The sequence below is a fragment of the Homalodisca vitripennis genome, chromosome 4 (genome assembly GCF_021130785.1).
Source record: "Homalodisca vitripennis isolate AUS2020 chromosome 4, UT_GWSS_2.1, whole genome shotgun sequence".
NCBI classification, from domain to species: Eukaryota; Metazoa; Arthropoda; class Insecta; order Hemiptera; family Cicadellidae; genus Homalodisca; species Homalodisca vitripennis.
In genome coordinates this window covers 189,295,404-189,315,567 of record NC_060210.1, presented here as the reverse complement: position 1 = coordinate 189,315,567, position 20,164 = coordinate 189,295,404, and the positions used below count along the sequence as shown (strand labels likewise).

The 20,164-nt window shown below is 34.3% G+C and overlaps 1 protein-coding gene across 1 annotated transcript in view; it reads left to right on the top strand.

Annotated features, from left to right (window-relative positions):
* The window catches only part of LOC124361337 (IDLSRF-like peptide), a 74,054-nt gene extending 54,310 nt beyond the window's left edge, over positions 1 to 19,744 (top strand). Inside the window, exons 2-4 of the mRNA XM_046815387.1 lie at positions 5,646 to 5,777; positions 14,103 to 14,255; positions 15,387 to 19,744. Coding sequence (XP_046671343.1) covers positions 5,646 to 5,777; positions 14,103 to 14,255; positions 15,387 to 15,580 — 479 coding nt within the window. The 3' untranslated portion in view covers positions 15,581 to 19,744. The remainder of the gene's footprint in view (positions 1 to 5,645; positions 5,778 to 14,102; positions 14,256 to 15,386) is intronic.
* Positions 19,745 to 20,164: the final 420 nt, after the last annotated feature.

Genomic DNA, 20,164 nt, shown 5'->3' with positions numbered 1-20,164 from the left:
AGGGGCCGCCTCCTATCGAGGTCCATGAGGAAGAATTAGGGCACTACATCTTAAAGTCGTCCCGGAAGAAGGGAGGCCAGCTGTGAACCAGCCTCTCCAGTCAAAGTAGGGAGGGGGGGCACACCCTTGTTGAGGTTAACAAGAGCCTCTGAGGTAAGGGAACAAACCCCACCAACTCCAACAGCCATCTTCCACAGTAGACTAGACCTATTGAATTGCCCATGAACCCCAGAATCTCAACATTTGCGGTTAGTGATGTGCCGCTACTGGACATCCATAAGGTTGCCCAGATTGAAGTGGCACACCGGTTTTTGCTGTGCCCAGTGGTGGGTTCAACTGGTAGGTATAAACCAGCCAGAAGTGATCCCTGCTGGGTATTCTTTATTACGTTAGTATGATGCCAGTGTTTTCTCTGTTTATGATGACATAATCATGACGTATGATATGAATCTTCATATCATCCTATTTACTGTGTGTATCCATATTTAATTTTTTTGCACTGAAGCCTATTCCTTTTATACTAGCTGCAAAACACGATAAACACATAAAGTAGCTATGGAAGCCTATTCACATCAATGTGAATAGCTACGTCATGTCTAGAAACCTTGGTTGCTCCACCGTCCTTAGAAATCGTGTCTATAACATCGTAGTCCTCTTAATTTTGCACCTGACGATACAATAAAAATACTTCTTCGTAGTCTAGGTGTCTCTGATATTGAAACGATGTAAAGAATCCATTTTGAGTTTCTTCTCTGACGACCTTTTTTGGATCTCTTCAGAAGAACATGACCTCAGATTCCAGAGGTCGGGTCTGTAACAGCGTCAAATTCCAGACGCCGTACTAAGAAAAAGTTGAATTGGAGCTAAATTTAACATTTGCAAACAGTAAGGCACAAGAATTTTAATAGAATTTTAGTACGAAATAGTAGTTTTCATCACTAGCAGGACAAGAGATTGTTCTCAATGCTGAAAGACATTTGTAGCCTCCGTGGTGATCAACGTTCACAAATATCATACGAAAAACACAATAAAAAAACAATGTCGTACATCAATTTTATGTATCAAACGCCTGTTATTTATTTGTACTGAAATAAAACTTTGAGGTTAGAGAATTGGAACATTGGAACTGATTCTTAGATCCCTGCTACAATGGACCAACTTTAGTATTAAGCGTAGCTGTTACTTTTGCTTTATGACACAAAAATATATCCACACTTAAATGCTAAGAAACGACAAGTTAAGAATCATAAAATAGTAGTAAAATTAATCACAAACGCAATCTAAATCATTTGTCCGGGGCTGTGAGCATCATAAAATAATTATTGACCGTTCACTTAGTACAAAGCCAAATCAGCGTCATAATATGCTAAATTAATCCCCGCGGGGTAACTCGTTCACGGTTGTCCTGTATCGGAGATCCCGCGCGTTTAATCCCAGCTGATTGTTCACGTCACACAGTGATTGCATTGATCACAACAGTTCTGTGTGTGACATGGTGATGAACTAATATTGTTTCTATTTACAACTATTACAGTTGTGACAACTGTAATGAATACGCTTATTTGGTTTCAACTGTTTTGCTTATTTAGGTTTGGGCACTTTGCTTTTTGGCACACAATCGAGACCACTGATAGAGTTAAAGCTATTTTTTTTTTCAAATAAAAAAATTCATTACTTTATTATTACGACACAAGGCACAAAAGGCTTAGTTGGTGTTGCATGAAAATTTCAAGTTTACAGCTAATTTTAATTAGACTACACGTCCTATTATGTTATATGATTATACTGAGTTTGTTTATAAATAAAGTTATTCTGCGGTTTTCGCGTTGCCATTATTGTTACCAATAAATAAACTTAAATATTCTCTAATGCTTAACCCAAACCCATGGAGTGACATCTTCCGTCATCGATCTCGATATTGGGTATATAGAAATGAAGCTCCATGCAAAATTAAAACTCTATAGGTGAATTACTCCATGATATTATATCAAGTGGACAAAACAGACAGACAGAAATTCGTTCTGGCCCCTATCAATAATTCTTTTGATATAACATACTCCTGAATATTTGCTGTTTGTAACAATCATTCATGGAAACGGATAAATCCTACTTCTAGAACGTCACCCATGATTTCCTCGCTGTATTAATGATATTGAATATCATTCTACAGGTTTTTAAAGGGAAACGCCTATAATTAAACCATATTCAAAACCTAAGATCACCTTTTAGAACAATCGTTATAAACTGTGTTTATGCAATGATATAGATTTACTCATATTACAGATTGTGGTGAAACCAAAGATGCAACTTTTGTGTTCTATTACGATAGAAGCTGAGAAATTGCGCTTGTCCTAAAGGGACCTTGCGCTGCTTCCGGAGTGACAGGATATTTGTATGGGTAAGGTTGTGGTTAGGGGCTGCCTCCTGTCAAGGTTTAGTATACACAATTTTGGACTCTAATCTCAGCTATGCCTACTTGGAAGAAAGGGAAGCCAACTATGTATCAGACCCTCCAGTCAAACAGCCAGGAGTTTTCATATCCTTATATCTAGGCCCTAAACACTTAGGGACCCTCTCCAACTCCAGTAGTTGAATTTTAGGAGCATTAACACGAATATATGTTTAGGTGCTGTGAAACCCCACGATATAAGTAGATAAATACATACGTACCTATTATAAATAGAAAATGTAAATTTAACATTTAAGAGCGTTCATGTGATCTGAGCTTGAAATTAGGTATTATCTCGAGGGATGTTTTTCTTTTTTCACCAGTTGTGCGGAGGCGCCTCCGAATCTCGTCCTGATGGCCAGGGGAATTTCCTATCGGTACTTTCCCGACCCGACCAAGACTCCATCCCGCAATTCTGGCGAAATATGTAAAAAGTCCCTCGATGTCGTACCTACATCCAGGTTGAGGTCATGTGTGCACTCGTAACGGTTAAATTTAACTTTAACCCTACTAGTGACATATTTATGATAACCTAATCTAAACTTACTTATATGACGTAATAACGATTAGTAGATAGATAGAGTGGCCTCCACATAATACCAAAGTACCGTCATCTTTTTCAGGGGTTTTCTTGCAGGTATTGGTGGAGTTTTAACTAACTTCCAGTGGTTGAGTGACCAAATAATCTTAGGTGAGAAAAGATAAGCAGTGACACCGAGAAAGTGAGAGATAATGTCACTCGCTGGTGTACTTGCGTCACATTAAATATTAAAAGAATTGTGATTAAATTATACGGTGACTTTGGAACTTTGATTGGACATTGTGGACATTTTCCTTCATCTGAAAATCCCCTAGCTCTATGTAATTTTATAATTATTTACAACTTACGTAGAGTTTTTGTAACATGTTTTCAAATCAGTTTACCAATTTATTTTATTGAAAACTAACTTTTAACTAAAATTAAAAGTGTAACAGCTACATTCTCTTAGTTACATAACATTATTCATAACCATGATATCACAGAAATTTCCTCATTTCGTTTTATCCGATCATAATAAATATTTTACCACATACCTTACATCTTTACATATATCGTCAAAGGTATAATTACTGCTTTATTTTAGCAAAATAACCTTCTCTTAGATCTTAATAGAGTCAGATACAAGGGGTCTTTATCTGATACAACACGTATTATGAAAGTAATTATAAACACACATTTGAGTAAAAATGTACATAAAGAAGGATAATAGAGCTTACTGGCAGTTATTCGTATGAGGAATATGTTTGTTTATCTTTTAGTAATATTAGATTACTAGTGCGCTAGACGCACGTGGTGAAGAAATAGCACAGAATTTGGTGACGCGCAAGGCCGTAATTGGTGACGACATCAACAGATAGCAGCACTGTCACTAAAGACAACTCGCAGAACTATTGCCAGTAAGAAGACAGCCGCGCGCGCTGAAGATCATATACTCTTGCATCAACATCTACTCAGTAGTCATACCCTTGCATCAACATCTACTCAGTAGTCATACCCTTGCATCAACATCTACTCAGTAGTCATACCCTTGCATCAACATCTACTCAGTAGCCATACTCTTGCATCAACATCTACTCAGTAGTCATACCCTTGCATCAACATCTACTCAGTAGTCATACCCTTGCATCAACATCTACTCAGTAGTCATACTCTTGCATCAACATCTACTCAGTAGTCATACCCTTGCATCAACATCTACTCAGTAGTCATACCCTTGCATCAACATCTACTCAGAAGTCATACCCTTGCATCAACATCTACTCAGTAGTCATACCCTTGCATCAACATCTACTCAGTAGTCATACTCTTGCATCAACATCTACTCAGTAGTCATACCCTTGCATCAACATCTACTCAGTAGTCATACCCTTGCATCAACATCTACTCAGTAGTCATACTCTTGCATCAACATCTACTCAGTAGCCATACTCTTGCATCAACATCTACTCAGTAGTCATACTCTTGCATCAACATCTACTCAGTAGCCACCACCACTTCTGTCTTCAGTGTTTCCATTGTCCAGCAACAATCCTGCGAATTGGTCATGAAAATCTCGTTTTATACCCGCGCGAAACCCAATTTGTGTTCAATGTTCAAAGGTGTTTTATTCCTAACTTTGTGCAGGTTCAAATTCGAGTTCAAAGATAAGTTTCTTTCTCTGTGGTTGAAATATTCAATCGGATCAAGACAGAATAATACGACACGGACCATTATAGCTTTCCTCCAAAGTTTTGCAGCTTGGTAGGAATACAATAAATTGTTGTTATGTATGATGATATTTATACGTTAAATGTGTTTACAATGTGCTTAACTTGCCTAATTATTTTGAAGATACATTTTATTTTATAATAGTATCCATGGAGTTGAGTCTCATGCCCGAGCTGTTATCAGGTTGAGTAGAATTTACCAGATTCCATAGCCCAGAACAACTCTTTCATCCTTTTAGAATACGATATTTCAAGCATATCGCAATGTAGTTTTTCAACCAACAGTTTGACATCAGGAAATTATACATTTTTTCGGTTTGCGACAGAATTTGGGAATTTGGGAGTGCCGATGGCCGAGCGGTCTAAGGCGTTGGACTTTGGGCCTCAGTTAGAGATAGCGCATGTTCAGATCCTGTCTGTGACCGTTGCACTTTTTATCAGTACCATTGATCTTGTACTGTATCGACTCTCCCCCTTATTCTGTTTGATACGATCCTCGCACAAGCCAGTGACACATGAGGACGGCCAGAATACGGCTAAAAAGAGATGGGACTATCCTTAAAAAATTATGCGTTTTCAGATTGTCCGGCAATACATGTATTAGAAGAACGGAATTTTTGAGGACTCCCGAACATGCTGGAGAAATTCTTGATTATAAATCGCAATGGAGAAGTCTACTAATGTTGCAAAATCTGAAAAATGTGATTCGGGTATGAAGCAAACCTGTTGAACTCCAGTTTTAGCTCATCAATTTGAAATTACCCTAATACTTCATATTAGTCATAAGCACTTACTTCGTTGTGCCGGTAACACCAATTAGTAGAAATTATTCTCTTGATTTAAATCATACAGTTTGTACGTTTAAAGAGTAGTCATTACAATCTATGCATATTCTGTTCTGTTAGTCCACAATGGATGAATAATGGATGAACAATGGATGATGTTGCAGGTGAAGCCTGTCACCCCTACGAGCCGTTCAAATGCCCAGGGGATGGCGCCTGTATCTCCATCCAGTACCTATGTGACGGCGCGCCGGATTGCCTGGATGGATATGACGAAGACTCAAGGCTCTGCACAGCTGGTGAACTTTCTTTTTCATGGCCAAATATATTTTTTCTCTTTTATTAAAGTTTTTCATTAGTACGTTTTTTGTTCTGCATATTTGGTTATATTCTGAAATTTTTGCATATTGGTTCACAAACTTTTCGTCTTGCACATTTTGTGTACGATAATATTTATTTATATACATTCTATATATACCTAAATCAATATAAAATTATTAAAATTGCACAAAACAGTTTTTAGAATAGTTTTTCACTTAATTATTTATTACTGCAATATCAAGTCAAAACGTACTGTTATAGCATTTATTTTTGTATACTTATCTAGTGATACCTTTTAAGAGTGTAATGTATATATTTTGTACTAATTTATAAATAGTTAGTTGTGTCTGGTTTGTACAAAGCTTTTGTCTTTTTTATCTTAGAAAGATATTTTAGACATTGTTGTTTCCTAATAATATTTTCCCCTGATATTTATTATTTTAGTACAGTTCTCACCTGGGTAAGTTTTTAGGATTTGGTAGGATTTAATGGTTTTGGTATTTAGTACGTCAGTGATAATTTCAATCTGAAAATAATTGATATTTTAACTTAAGGATATAAAATTGAAGGATTCAATTGTGATTAACTCTCCCAATCGAGTCAGTATAAAATTATTGTTTTGCTTAGTTAAACTTGATCAATTCTTATCCACTCAACACTAACTATAATTACGCCTATGAAATCTTATTGGAGAGTTTTAAAGCCAAACTCACAGTTTGAAGTCAATTAAAAAAATTAGTGTCACTTGTAAATGTTTAAAAACTTTGCTGTCGAATTTTTAATCTATTTATTACCATCAAATTCAGAAAAAATGTTTGTTTTATTCAAAATCAATTTGTCAAAAACATTAATATTAAAAATCAAACTAAAATAAAATGCTATTTTCTGTATAAAAAATCAAATCGCCTCTTCAAAAAAATATTAAATTCAAATAAAATTATATTAATTTATAATTATATTCTCCTCTTCTGAAAGTAAAATAATCAATAAAATTTGAAATTAAATTAATTCTAAAATTGGTATTGCACTCCTCTTGCGGAACCTAAACTGTGGGATTATATCTAGTTCTCGTTAACATATGTTTCAGTTAATTTTAAAATTCCAATGTAACTTATTACAAAAATGTAACTCGTATTAATGTCCAAAATTACACAAAAATAATCTCAAAGCGTTCATTTCTCAACTATTATAAAGATAAAATTAATCCTTAGTTCAAACAGAAAATAACAAGTATTGTTCACGAAAATGTTCCTTGTTCTAATGGTTTTCCTTTTTAATGGATTGCTTTAATAAAGCTGCAATCTAGTCTTTCGTAACTGTGTGAACTTCTCTAAACACTTGCGGAAATGTTGACACACACGGAACGAACCAACATAAATTTACGCACTTACAACATAAAAATCTGGCAGAAGTCGAAAAGCGCTGATTTTAATATCCTCCTCCAATTATTAATGATGTCATAACAGAGCTAATTCTTTGGCCCAGTCATACCATCAAATTAGCCTTCAGCATTCCTGATCTGGGTCAACCAAAACCCAGTAATTGTTGGATCAATTCAGAATCGAGCTGCTAACCTTTAGTAACGTGAACAGATTTGCCAAAGGAGTACATTTCAATATTAACCTACCGTTCAACAAATGTACTTAATACTAAACCCTATTATTTATTTTCTTGTAAAATTAAACCCAACAATATTGTATAATTAAAACCAAAGTAGTCCAACACGCTACACAAAGAAAAAAAAACAAAGAAAAAATCAAACATTTTTAATATGCCTGAAAACTGAAAGAGCTAAAATTGTGTGTAGTGCAGACATATAAGAATTATAGATAAAAAAACTGTTTTCTCCAGAATTCATACGGTCTTAACTCTACGTGGTTATTTCGATCTACGATACAAATTATTCAATAAAAAACCAACCTACTCCTGTAGCGGGTACGGTGGTTCTCACGTGATAACCGAATCAAGCAATGTCGAGCGTGACTGCTGCTTGGATAGGTGACCGCTGAGTGATCCTGTCCTTGCAAGCAGTCCGCCTGCCCGGCCATTGGTGGTGGTTTGGAAGTCACTTTTAAGCCGTTGGTCCCACGTTGTTAGAGAGGGCTTCTTAGCCCTAATTTCGCTTTGTAAAATTTATTTTACTTTACGGAGATGGACAGTGAGTAGACTCACGTGATACTCAAAACATATTTAATAATAGTTCTCATAACACAGAATCGGTAAACGTTTCGAATGAAGACAAAGAGGAAGTGGAGAGGCAATATTTCAAGAAAAAGATATATATCTGTCTAATATGGTATGTCAAGATTTTATTCTAGGCGAATTATACTCATATTTACTAACATTTTAATTAATTGATAAATAACTATTTTACTTTTTAAGGCCTTAAATTGTTCACAGCTTAATATAGGCCTATGCTTGGATTTTATTTAGTTCCAAAAGTGCTTTAAGTAAATTGGTATGTGAAATCAGAAAAAATTGGAAATCTAGTTAGACGCGAATTTTAAAATTTAAAATATGTGAAATTTGTTTTTAATATGGGCTCATTTTTTAAAGCGCGGATCAAAATTTAATTGGAAAGTGTTCAAAAATCCATTAGAGGATATTTTTTGCTTAAAAATTACACATATAAACACGTTGTGTACACATTTTTTATTCCATACGTCTTATTAAGGCTAAACATAATTTTGTGAGTCTGTGAAGCATAATTTTATTAATGCCTAAAACTTTTCCCCTCACCAATTAAAAAATGCTATTATTATGGGTCATCTTCTGTGAAACCCCACCTCACCTATAATACGTAAGTTTTCATCTCACTAATTAAGTAATACTATTCTTATCGCACTGTAGACCATTTTATACTGCTTTGTAGATTTTGTAGATTATGCACTATTTCTTCCCTTAATTTTACACCATTAGGTAACAATTGTGGCAAGGAAAACAAGATGAGAATTACAGGTAAGGATAAGTTGCTTAACTTCTTATTTATTTGTTATAAATCTGTTGCATGATAACAATAGAACTAATATTGCATTGTTTGAATTACATATTAAATTATAAATGAAATTACTAAAACTCAAGTATATCAATTTCATCGCGTTAATATTATACTTTTGTACCTACTAATTTGTTCATACCTGTACTTTCCCTTTCTTTTTACACTTCTTTTGATTACTTATATACAAGATATAACCATTTCAGAACGTGTCTGTCCAATAAATGCAATTGTTAGCCATTAGCCACGCTTAATACTTATGTCCATCATCCCAAACATTACCAAATTTAATCCTCTGTTAATTTATCTTAACGCGTCTTCAACTTTTATAATTATTATTAAGTCCTCTCTGCCTTAGAACGCTATTAATTCCCCTTAATTGAACTGCCTGGTTCTTTACTGAAAACGTAAAATGTCGTGCGTGAGACACATTTCCTAATGCTTCACTAGATATTATGGTTTTAATTAGTGATATTTTATTTTATTTATTTAACATTAAAATTTTAGTGCTACGGCATTTCTTTTGTTGAGATTCCAATGAGATGTGGTTTTTAATATTCATTGAAAGTGTTTATTTTATCAAATAAAAATTGATATTGGACTGATGGGCATGCTAATTATATAATTATGATCCTTATTTTTCAATTTCGATGTTTCGATCATATGTTATCTGTATATCAAATTTGAGATTTCTGTTTCTTTATAAACGACCCAAACAATCCACTCATGAAGTTGAATAATGATTTGATTCTTTTTGTAATGTATTAATTCTTTTGACAATTAATTATTAACTTTAGCCATTTCTGTAATACAGAAATACAGGAAATAACAGACTATAAATTATAGTTTTACCACACAATATTCAAAATATTATAAATTTATATCGTAAATTTTTTTCTAAACTTAAAAATAATTACATTACGTACGTTAATGTTAAGACATGTGTGAAAAATATTTACTAACAAAAACAATTGATTCAAACAGCTTAATTAATCACTGAAAGTACTTGAAGCTATCCTGGGTAGTTTTCTTAAAGTACCGGAAATTGGTTATGAGTAAAGTACAGGATGGGGAAGAGATGAAGCAAACGTACACACGCTAAAATCAAATATAGTACAAATATGTAACAGTGGTAATACTTTCTCATTGCCACTCGTAACTAGAATTGATTAGTCTACTAGAATAGACTAACTAAAATAGATATCTAAAAATTGTAAATTTAAATACAGATTCATTAGTACATCGTTTAAAACTTACTGAAAATCCATTATGTTGGCCAAAAAATGTATCAGTCGTTGTAAAATGGCAACAAGTTTTCAATAGTTACATAATAACAATTAACACCTAGACTCGTTTGCACTAAAATGCTACATTATAAAAACTTGAAAAAGTTTAAAAAATGCAAATTAGAGTGCCTAAATGTGTGCCGTTCTTTATATAAGAAAATATAATTACAATAATTGTATGACATAAATACATTGTACCTACATTCGTCTCGTAAGAAAAATAATGTTTTAAAAAACTCCACCTTTCCATTACCCTTGCTAAGTTTTTACGTCAGACTTATCCTTTGTTGGTCCTGTAAATAGTTAATTTTTAAAGTTACAGGTTTTACTTATTGGCATGGTCAAATTTGAATAAATGGTTAAATATAAAATGTGTTGGTTTCCAATATGAGTTAGAACAATGTAAACCCAACTATTACATTGTTAAACTAATTGTAACTTCAATTTTAATTTTCTTTCACACACATGGAAGCAAAAAATATGTTTTAAGGTAGTCAAATCCGAAGTATTATTTGAACAGTGTATATCATTAAAAATAATAATGACAATGACATTTTAATTTTTTACATTCACAAAAAGTAGATTGCACTACAGGTATCAATTACTTTTTATTTGCACGAGTTTAAAAAGGTCAGATATTTTAAGATGGGTTTTTTATCAAAATGTTATATATTTATTAAGTTTTAAATGTGATTTTTTTCAAATGTCGTGATTGGTAGTGTTTTTAGATTAATACATTCAACTTTATTTATTCAATCTCTCAAACGTACTGTGTCAGTTATAGAAAAGCAGCATATATTTTAGGAATAGCAAATAATTTAACGTATCCTTTTTTTTGTTAATCGTTTCTGAGAGGATAAATCTGTAATAGGTGAATCAATAATAGCTAAGCACATTTCTGAGACCTGTAATTTCATACAAACAATAGTTTAAAAGTTAAATTATTTTGGAAGGATAGTAGGATTTTGGATACTTGCCATCGTTATATGTATGGCGAAAAGCACAAACACATCATATCCGAACTGATGAAGTGGAAGTAATGACAATGAAATTAATGGGTGGCATTTTCTGAGGTACCGCGGCTTATCATCTGAAACAAAGACAAAAGAAGACGATGACCTGGATGGGGTAAAGAGCAGCAGCCTCCGGCCTTGTGTTTTGTCATTACAGGCCGAGAGATTCCATGTGGTCCTCGGCCCGACGATGCGCAGTAGCCTACTGGTCATGTTGAGTGGAAGGGGAAGTCGCGAGCTCAGTCTGTGAGCCGGCTCCCCTCCGCCGCCGCTCCCTCTCCTTGCCAGCCGCGGTTCCCCTCTCGCGCATCTAGGAGACCACATAGAATCCCTCGGTCTGTAAATTGTTTTGACGATAATGATACATTTTTAAATCAAATGTTATTTTAGTATTCCTAAAAAACCACGTTTTCAGGAATAAATCATGTTCAAATTAACAAAATACAGATATAAAATACCAAACAAATGTATTTCACTGTCAGAGCGTTTATTACAATTAATGTGAAAAATACATGTTTTAAAAAGGGTCTCATTTCATTATAAAAATAAAGGTGTACCATACAATACCAAATTCTTACATTAAACATCTGTAAATGCATATAAATATAAAATACTAACCTATGTCACACATAACTTTGTTTGTAAATCTAATATTTGCAATTTATCCGTCTACCCTTTAAAAAAGTGATAATTCCCTCGTTACGAACAATTTGTTTTATTAAATATGATCTGTGTCCGATCTTAACTTTTATTAAAACTCTGTTGTAAAAAGTTTGTAACCTCGATTCACAACTCAATACGTACAAACGTAAGACTGTCTTACGGAGTACTTTAGGGTAACATGATTTAAAATACAGAACCTACAGAACACCATTATTCAAATCTTTTAGTTTTAAGCCAGTTAAAAACAGGCTTCAAACAAAATAAAATAGCATTATTTATTGACTAAACCTAGAAAAGTGGCAATGAACTTTTTAGCCACAGTCCATTATCCTTTCTTCATTTGCTGGTCGTTGGTCTCTTTACCCCCGGAGTGGGTAATACTTCACACTCCACCAGTATTGTAGTATACTATTACAAACACAATCACATTTCTGAACTAATTATGAACCCCTAGGGACAGTCTTTAGCAGTATTCCACATCCGTAGAACTGTGTAAAAGGTTAGGTAAAGAAGGAACACTATACGTGATATATTCCTGGAGGTGACAAGGGTATCGGAAGCCCATTTCGGGAGGTTCCATTTACATATTAGGCGGAGACGTTCCTCACCCCTTTGTGTAGCTAGAGGTAATGTATCTCTATTTACCCTTGTCTCGCTACAGCTACCCCTGAGTAACCGCCGCAGTATTTTACACCAGAGTGCTAACCCCTTAACACTTCTTTATCACCTCCTTAACCTAAAATGAGCCATCAAGAAGAGATCAATTTTCTCAATAATAAAAAGTAAACATAATGGGCTCTTTCAGTATATCATTTTAAATAAACAGGCGGATCATATTTATCCAAACTAAAAACATTTATTTGCTGAAAACTGTGTATAATAAATATTAACAATAGCCTTCATAATTTTTATAATTCAATGGTCTGTAGAAAATAGGTCAGTTTGAATTCACCAACTAGGAAAAGATTTACTACACAATTTGTACGCATCTTCTTCAATCTCAAGAACCACTGGGTCTTAATTAGTGTCCGTGACAAAGGCATTCTTTGTTATAATTTTTTTTATCGTTCCTAATGTGTTTCAGGATTAATTCTTCACAGTTTTGGAGACGAATCTGCTCCTAATATGGGACGCGCGTGATAAACTCACTTCGAAGGATCGCTTTTTTCACTCCAAGATTCTGGCATTAAATATTCATTTTTCCACTACTCCACTGTTTTGGATTCGTTCCCGGGCAGTCCAGCGATCTTTTATTCCTAATACGGACCATCTATTACGTACCAAACACAGTTACAGGGTGCAATATTTAATTAATTCATCCAATGTTGGTGTTCTCATCTTCTTTAATTGTTTTCCGATCTTGATCTGCCGTCTTCAATTTCTTATCGGTGCGAATGGCCATCTTTAACTAATAAAACGTCTGAATACCCCACAACGTTTTAAATGAGTTAACTACTTTTTATATTTTACTGGTATGTTTTTACTTATTGCCTTTAGGGGTTTAGGCTGGGTTTTTTGTCATTATGTTACTTCTGTTATCTACATCTGTACACAAACTCAATTCCCTTCGTTGTGGAGGGGATAAATATCGTATTTAGTTGTGCCTCGTAGTCTGTTGAAGCAACATTTTTATTAAGTCCTATTTTATATTTTTGGAAAATCTACGTTAGGTTAGATTGGGTTTAGTTAGGTTTGTAAGGTGAGCTCTTCAATGATGAGTCACGTATTAAAATCTTGTAAAACTCAATATTTAGTTATCTGGAGACATTTAATTACATATAAGCCTTGATATATTGTATATGCATTTGCTTTACATATTTATGTACTTATTTTACAGTTGTATTAATATTTATTTGAACAAGTTTGCAAAAAATGTAATAAGAAACGTAACAAAAGTCCTCTTAATATTGTTATAAAAATTAACTACCTCAGTACTTTAAAAATATCAAAAACAATATTAGAAACGTTACAGATACTATTATTATTGCTTTGTCAGACACAAACATTAGCACTTGCATGGCCTACTATCTATTAAAACTAAACATCTTCGACATTATTTTACAGCACATACGAGTTCTTAATTTGAGTTAATCATTTAAATACATAACTGAATAATTATCCAGAATTCCGACGTAGACGAGAACAGAGTTATAAAAAAAATTAGTGTATTCAATATCGGAAGAGATATAATAATATTTAATATTTTGTTCTGTTATTGCCGTTATTTCTTTTAAACTCAATCGGAATTGTAAAATGGAAGCCTCACTTGATTTTGATAACTGTTTTACTTAAGGTTTTATTAAACTTTACTGGTTCTTTTTTCTAATAAACGTGTTGATCTTGTAGCAAAGCGACCACCGGTGGAGGAGACGTCCAGCTTTCTTCAGTCTTTGCTGGCGAGCCACGGACCGAACTACCTGGAGAAACTCTTCGGCAGCAAGGCGAGGGACGCCCTGGCTCCTCTGGGAGGAGTGGACAAGGTGGCCATCACGCTCTCTGGTTGGTATAGTCTAAACACTCCTGTTCTGTTCCTTTAGAACAAGACGATGAGAAAACTCGTAATTCTTGGCCCTAAAAGGACCTTTGTGCTGGTTCCGGATGATAAACTATTCAGAATGGGTAAGGTTGGGTGAAAGACAGAATAATACCCCATGTGAATTTGAGTTTAGCTCCAGTTCACCTTTCTCTTAGTGCAGCATCTGAAATATGACGATGTAAATTGAAGCTGTGAGTAGGATAATGAAGGTATATAATACGAGTACCTTAGGTAATCTAGGTTTCGAGGTGGGATTCCACTACAAGTTCAGTAGTTGAATGGAATTTATAAGAAAAAGAAGGTAGATAGTACCTTACTGCCTTTTTATACCAGTGTTAAATCAACCACAGGCATTGTCTATCAGAGCAGTGACTTTAATTGTATTAGTTACATAAAAGATAACTCATCCAATGCTCTAAATTGTAGCACAATAAATGGGCGCTCGGACTGCCATCTGTGGAGTGAGAGGTCAAGTAGCAGACATCAGGTAGCAATCAAGGTTAAGCGCAGCCTAGCGCCACATATCAGAACTAACTGAAACAACTCCGAACCTCAGTACACCGCATCCCATGTTTAAAGTATTAAAATAATTAATATTAATTATTGTGAATAAAACAGGATTTACCGGAAATTATAACGTTCAGTGATGTACAACGTTGAACACTGCGTTTCGAGATATGCAATCTGATCTCTTCCTCGGATTGTTATTTAACCTAACACTTATCTACAATCTAGGTTCAAGAAAAGGAGTCAAACCAGACCTTGTAACACGTGTAAGCTATTTTGTGTGTCAACGCCATGCACAATCTCTCTAAAACATGCACTTAATATACCAAAAACCCTAATCATTAACATTGAACTGGAGAATACAGGTAACAATTGGTCTGCACTGAACGATTCTTTTGGTTCTTTGTGGTTGGTCGTCCACCGAAGAAAGTGTGTTACTGTTTTTTTTTTTTTTTTTTTTTTTTTTTCTACACTGAATGAAATCCTATTTCCTTCACTCCAAATCCCTATGAATGATTTATCCCAATCAAAGGTAGTACATTGATGGGCGTATCATTGCTCGCTACGTAAATTCTTTCCTTCTGCAGAATCGCAAACAATCGAAGACTTCGGAGCAGCTCTGCACCTGATGCGTTCGGACCTGGAACACTTGCGCTCCGTGTTCATGGCAGTGGAGAACGGGGACCTCGGCATGCTCAAGAGCCTCGGCATCAAGGACTCGGAGCTCGGAGACGTCAAGTTCTTCTTGGAGAAACTCGTCAACACTGGCTTCCTCGACTAATTCCTCTCTGGCCGACCCCTAGTTTAGACCTTAGACTAAACATATTTATACAGAAGATAGATTTACAGAGGAATCCGTGCAGAAATCATTCATCATCATCTGTGTTTTGTCTGTTTCCATCATTTCAAAAGTAAATTTTGGATTGGCAGTTTCTTCCCTCTGTCAATCTAACCAACAATATTTTGCGTTTAGCAAACTGGTTCGATTCTGAAAAATGTTTTATGTGAATATAGAACTGAAGGTATTTTAAATCAAAATTGTTTAATTTTTAATTACGATCAGTTTGTATATAGGTACAAAACGTTAGATGGAAATCGTTTCGGATACCAAGTTTTTCTTTATGTCCACATTTTTGTACAAGTGGAACTATGAATGTGGGACTAAAGGTTAATTAATTACTGACTCTCAGTAAATATGGAATATCCCTTTAATATGAAACCTTTTAGATTTGAAACCGTAAAGGTTGAGTTTTATTTATCATATACTTTATTTTAAAAGCTCAACTGCGAGGCTGTTGGTAAGTATAATTCTAGTAGCAATAAATGCATTTGCTTGAGCTATATATCATCGCGGGATTTTTTTTCTTTTTTCATCTCATTTTTTTAACAAATTTAAGAGAGTTCTTAATATAAAAACATCTTGCTTATTGAATAAAAGCAGCAAGTTAAATGGATTATATGCAGTATACGATTACTGTAGTTAATTTTAAACTATTTTGATAAGTTGAATAATCAATGTCTAATCAATAATCATAACAACAGAAACATATCAGGCCTATGGTGTCATTAAGTGATGGAAGCTAAATGTGCGTATTTTATAAGTAAATTTATAATATTTTACACTTATACATTCGTGTCATCTGTGATTTTATAGACTTTAGACTTTCAAAAAACATATCATTGAGTAATAGGCTAAACTAGTATTAAAAATACATATCATTAAATGTAACAAGGTTTTGATCAAGTATACTTTATTAATTTTATCTATACCTTAAGATCTTGGAATATTTCAGAACTCATGATTGTTACAAGAATTTTAAAAGTACTCAGTTATACTTGTTCCAATTACAAAAGATGTTAAAATTGTACTATGCTATTGTTAAATATGATCAAACTGGTTATGTTTGATTTATTTCAACTCTATTTGCTACGATTTTACGTATGAAGTTAGTTTTAATTCAAGGTCTTCAAGGTTAATTATTTATGTTCTTTATATTATTAATATAGTATTAGTATCTGACACGTTTTTTGTGGTCAGCTCGCTTTTCATATAAAGTTTTTGAGTTTATTGCCCCTATCTACACTGCATGTATTTTAAAAGCAGCATGTTTTCAAACATTTCTGCAATTTTAGATGTTTTGCTGGCTGTTAACTTTGAGGTTATGTTCGCCGAAATGTTCTGCTGTTTTGGATACATTTTGCTGGCGGTTAACTTTGAGGTTATGTTCACTGAAATATTTATGCTATTTCACATAGGTTTTGCTGGCCGATAACTTTGAGGTTATGTTCGCCGAAATGTTTCCGTTATTTCACATAGGTTTTGCTGGCCGATAACTTTGAGGTTATGTGCGCCGAAATGTTTCCGCTATTTTACATACGTTTTTCTGGCCACTAACTTTGAGGTTATGTTCGCCAAAATGCTTCTGCTATTTTAAATACGCTTTTGCTGGCCGTTAACTTTGAGGTTATGTTCGCCGAAATGTTTCCGCTATTTCAGATACGTTTTGCTGGCCGTTAACTTTGAGGTTATGTTCGCCGAATTATTGCCGATGTATAACTCAGGCAAACCGACCCCGAGGCCCGGACGGACGCGAGCCCCCCGCCAGCGCCTGGCCTCGCCCCCCCCTCGCCACGAGGCTTCAAAATTTCACTTTTCTAGTGTATTTTTGTAAATATATTGATTCCGTTTATTCACCGACTTGATGGTGTTAGTTAATGTGTGTCCTGTTGGAAGTTTAACCACTCGACGTCACCGTACATTGAGGAGCAAGGGCGGACGGTGCTCCTGGGTTCAACTCCCCCCCCCCACAATCCCCTCCAGACCTGGACTATTAGAAGGATAGAGATGGATGCGAGCGAGACAGAAAGCTGTAGGCGTTGCATCCTTGCAAGAAGTGACATATGAGGAGAATATCTATTAATCCTACCATTCCTACCGTTCATTTCATAACTCCTAGAAGACTAGTCTTAAAATATTTTCCCTATTAAAAATTCATTTCATAATCATTAATTCTACTATGTTCCATCCTTATGGGCTGTTGAGTATTTTTTGGAGAGTCTGTAGTACTCGCGATCAATTGGAAATTTCAGAAGAGGGCGATAAATGGAAAAGTTATTTAATGACTAGCCTCAAACACCTCTTTTCAGTCAGAACCCGGTTATTATTTTGCCATCCTCCCTTCTAATGACCAAACTTGTAATGACGGTTAGCTGGATTTGTCTCCACCAATGACAGTGAAGCTATCGCACCCACGGTAATGCACAGTCACGCGATATGATTTGTAGTAACTTTGCTAGCGTTGTGTATTGTGTTTGTAAATCGAGCGGTGTTCAACTCATATCGACTTGTATTGTCAACATATCACTAGATGTATGTGTTAACTCGTCTGTGGTTTCAACATATCAATTTAGGGTAAGCGTAGACTAGCTAAGATACATATCATTATGAATAGATGGATAGAGATGGAAGTGTTTTGGAAATTGATATACTGTGTCTTATTAGCTCTTGCAAGTTGCTGTTCATCACATTTTTAATTTTGTTTGTTTAAATAATAATCTTTTATAAAGTTGTATAAACAGAGTTTGAGCAAGACACGCTTTCATATTTTTATTGTACAGTTTAAGTTAATTTAAATCCTGTCACTCTTTCTGGTATGTATGCATATATAAATGTTGACAGCCTTCAACATGTACTACAGATGAAAAATATGATAAATAATCAACATATTGTTTCCATTTCCAAAATGTTTTATATATTTAAATATTTTTAAATTGAGTTTATATATTTCTGTACTTAAACTTAACTGCAAAGTCGCTATTACGAAACACATTTATTAAGGTGCGGGTGCTTTTGAAGAGCATCTTTAATTTATTTGGTTCTTAGCATAGAAACGATAGGAATATCGTATCATTTATGTAATTGCTTAGCTCTATTTACTTCATTTATTAATTTTAATGTTAATTTTTAATTACACATATTGTATATCACTTTCCAAAACTCAAAATGGCTCTGATTTGTTACGCTTTTCTGTTTACTATATATTATAATATTGTTGTACTTTTTGTGATATTTTTCAAATATTAGGATGGATTTGTAGTAATTATGATCTAAATTGTTCTACATTACATTAACGTTTTGATAAAGATATATGTAAAAGATATCTAGCTTATAATTTACCTGCATTTGTAACATTCTCTTTTACGAAAAAATACACGATATATTATTTTAAAAGAATTTTAAAAGGTTCAAATCAATGCATAAAGATTTGTTTATTATATTTTCTTTTCATATGCGATATGCAGATCTAGTTGATTTTTTATAATTAAAAATTTGGTGAATACATTTTTTTTTAATTTTTCCAACACTCTTCTGAGTATATAAATTTGTACGCCCCAAAATAAGCTCAATGATCTAGAAACAACGAATCAAAACAATTTATTAAAAATGTATGTAACACACAATAAACTAATTTAATAACTTCATAAACAGAAAAGCGAAACGATAGCTCTGTTTTGAACGAATGTTGAGGCCATCTCTCTGATTAGGCCTATTTCTTGTATTTTTGTATTCACAAATAATATATTGGCTGTTGCTTCATATATCTATGTACGTTCAGATAATTTTAAGAAATGACTATTTTCTTGATCATCTATGTATTTATAAATATCGACGTGTATTTTATGAGTGTGTATTTTACTTCTATCTGTTAAGAGATCACTGACCATTGACTGACCCCGATCACTCCACGAGCAGCTTTGTGTGTAGTGGTTGTAGCCCTCGTATGGAAGGGCCCCACTAGGCCCAAGGCCCCCGGGGCCCCTGGACCGTGCCGCCCTTGCCCCAAGCAAGACACCAACGCCCCCGTCTACATCCATAGTCTTATTCTGTTCCGTAGTTCAGAGTTGACCCGATGTATATTTTGCCAATAAAGTCATTATGTTTACAGCTTTTGTGTATTTTATTTCAGCCTTACATCACCACTTCTTTATTTAAAGTCTGTTATTGAAAGTTTAAAAGTATAACAGGATTTCGGAAATTTACCATCCGGCAAAAAGGTTATATACATGTATTATAACACAACGTTTCGAGGATTGGAATCTATCCCCTTCGTCAGGTTGGGGAGGTATTAATACATACAATAAATAAAGAACAGAAAGAAAGAGGAAAAGGGTTCAAACATACCAAAAACACAGGATGCTAGTTCTGAGCACAAATTCCAAGATCACAACCACTCATCACATTAGTTTGTGTAGTGACATCGCCTGGACTGGACTCCAAGCATCTTTTGGGTATGTTTGAACCCTTTCCTTTCCCTTCTTTCCTTCTTTCTGTTCTTTATTTGTATGAATTAATACCTCCCCCACC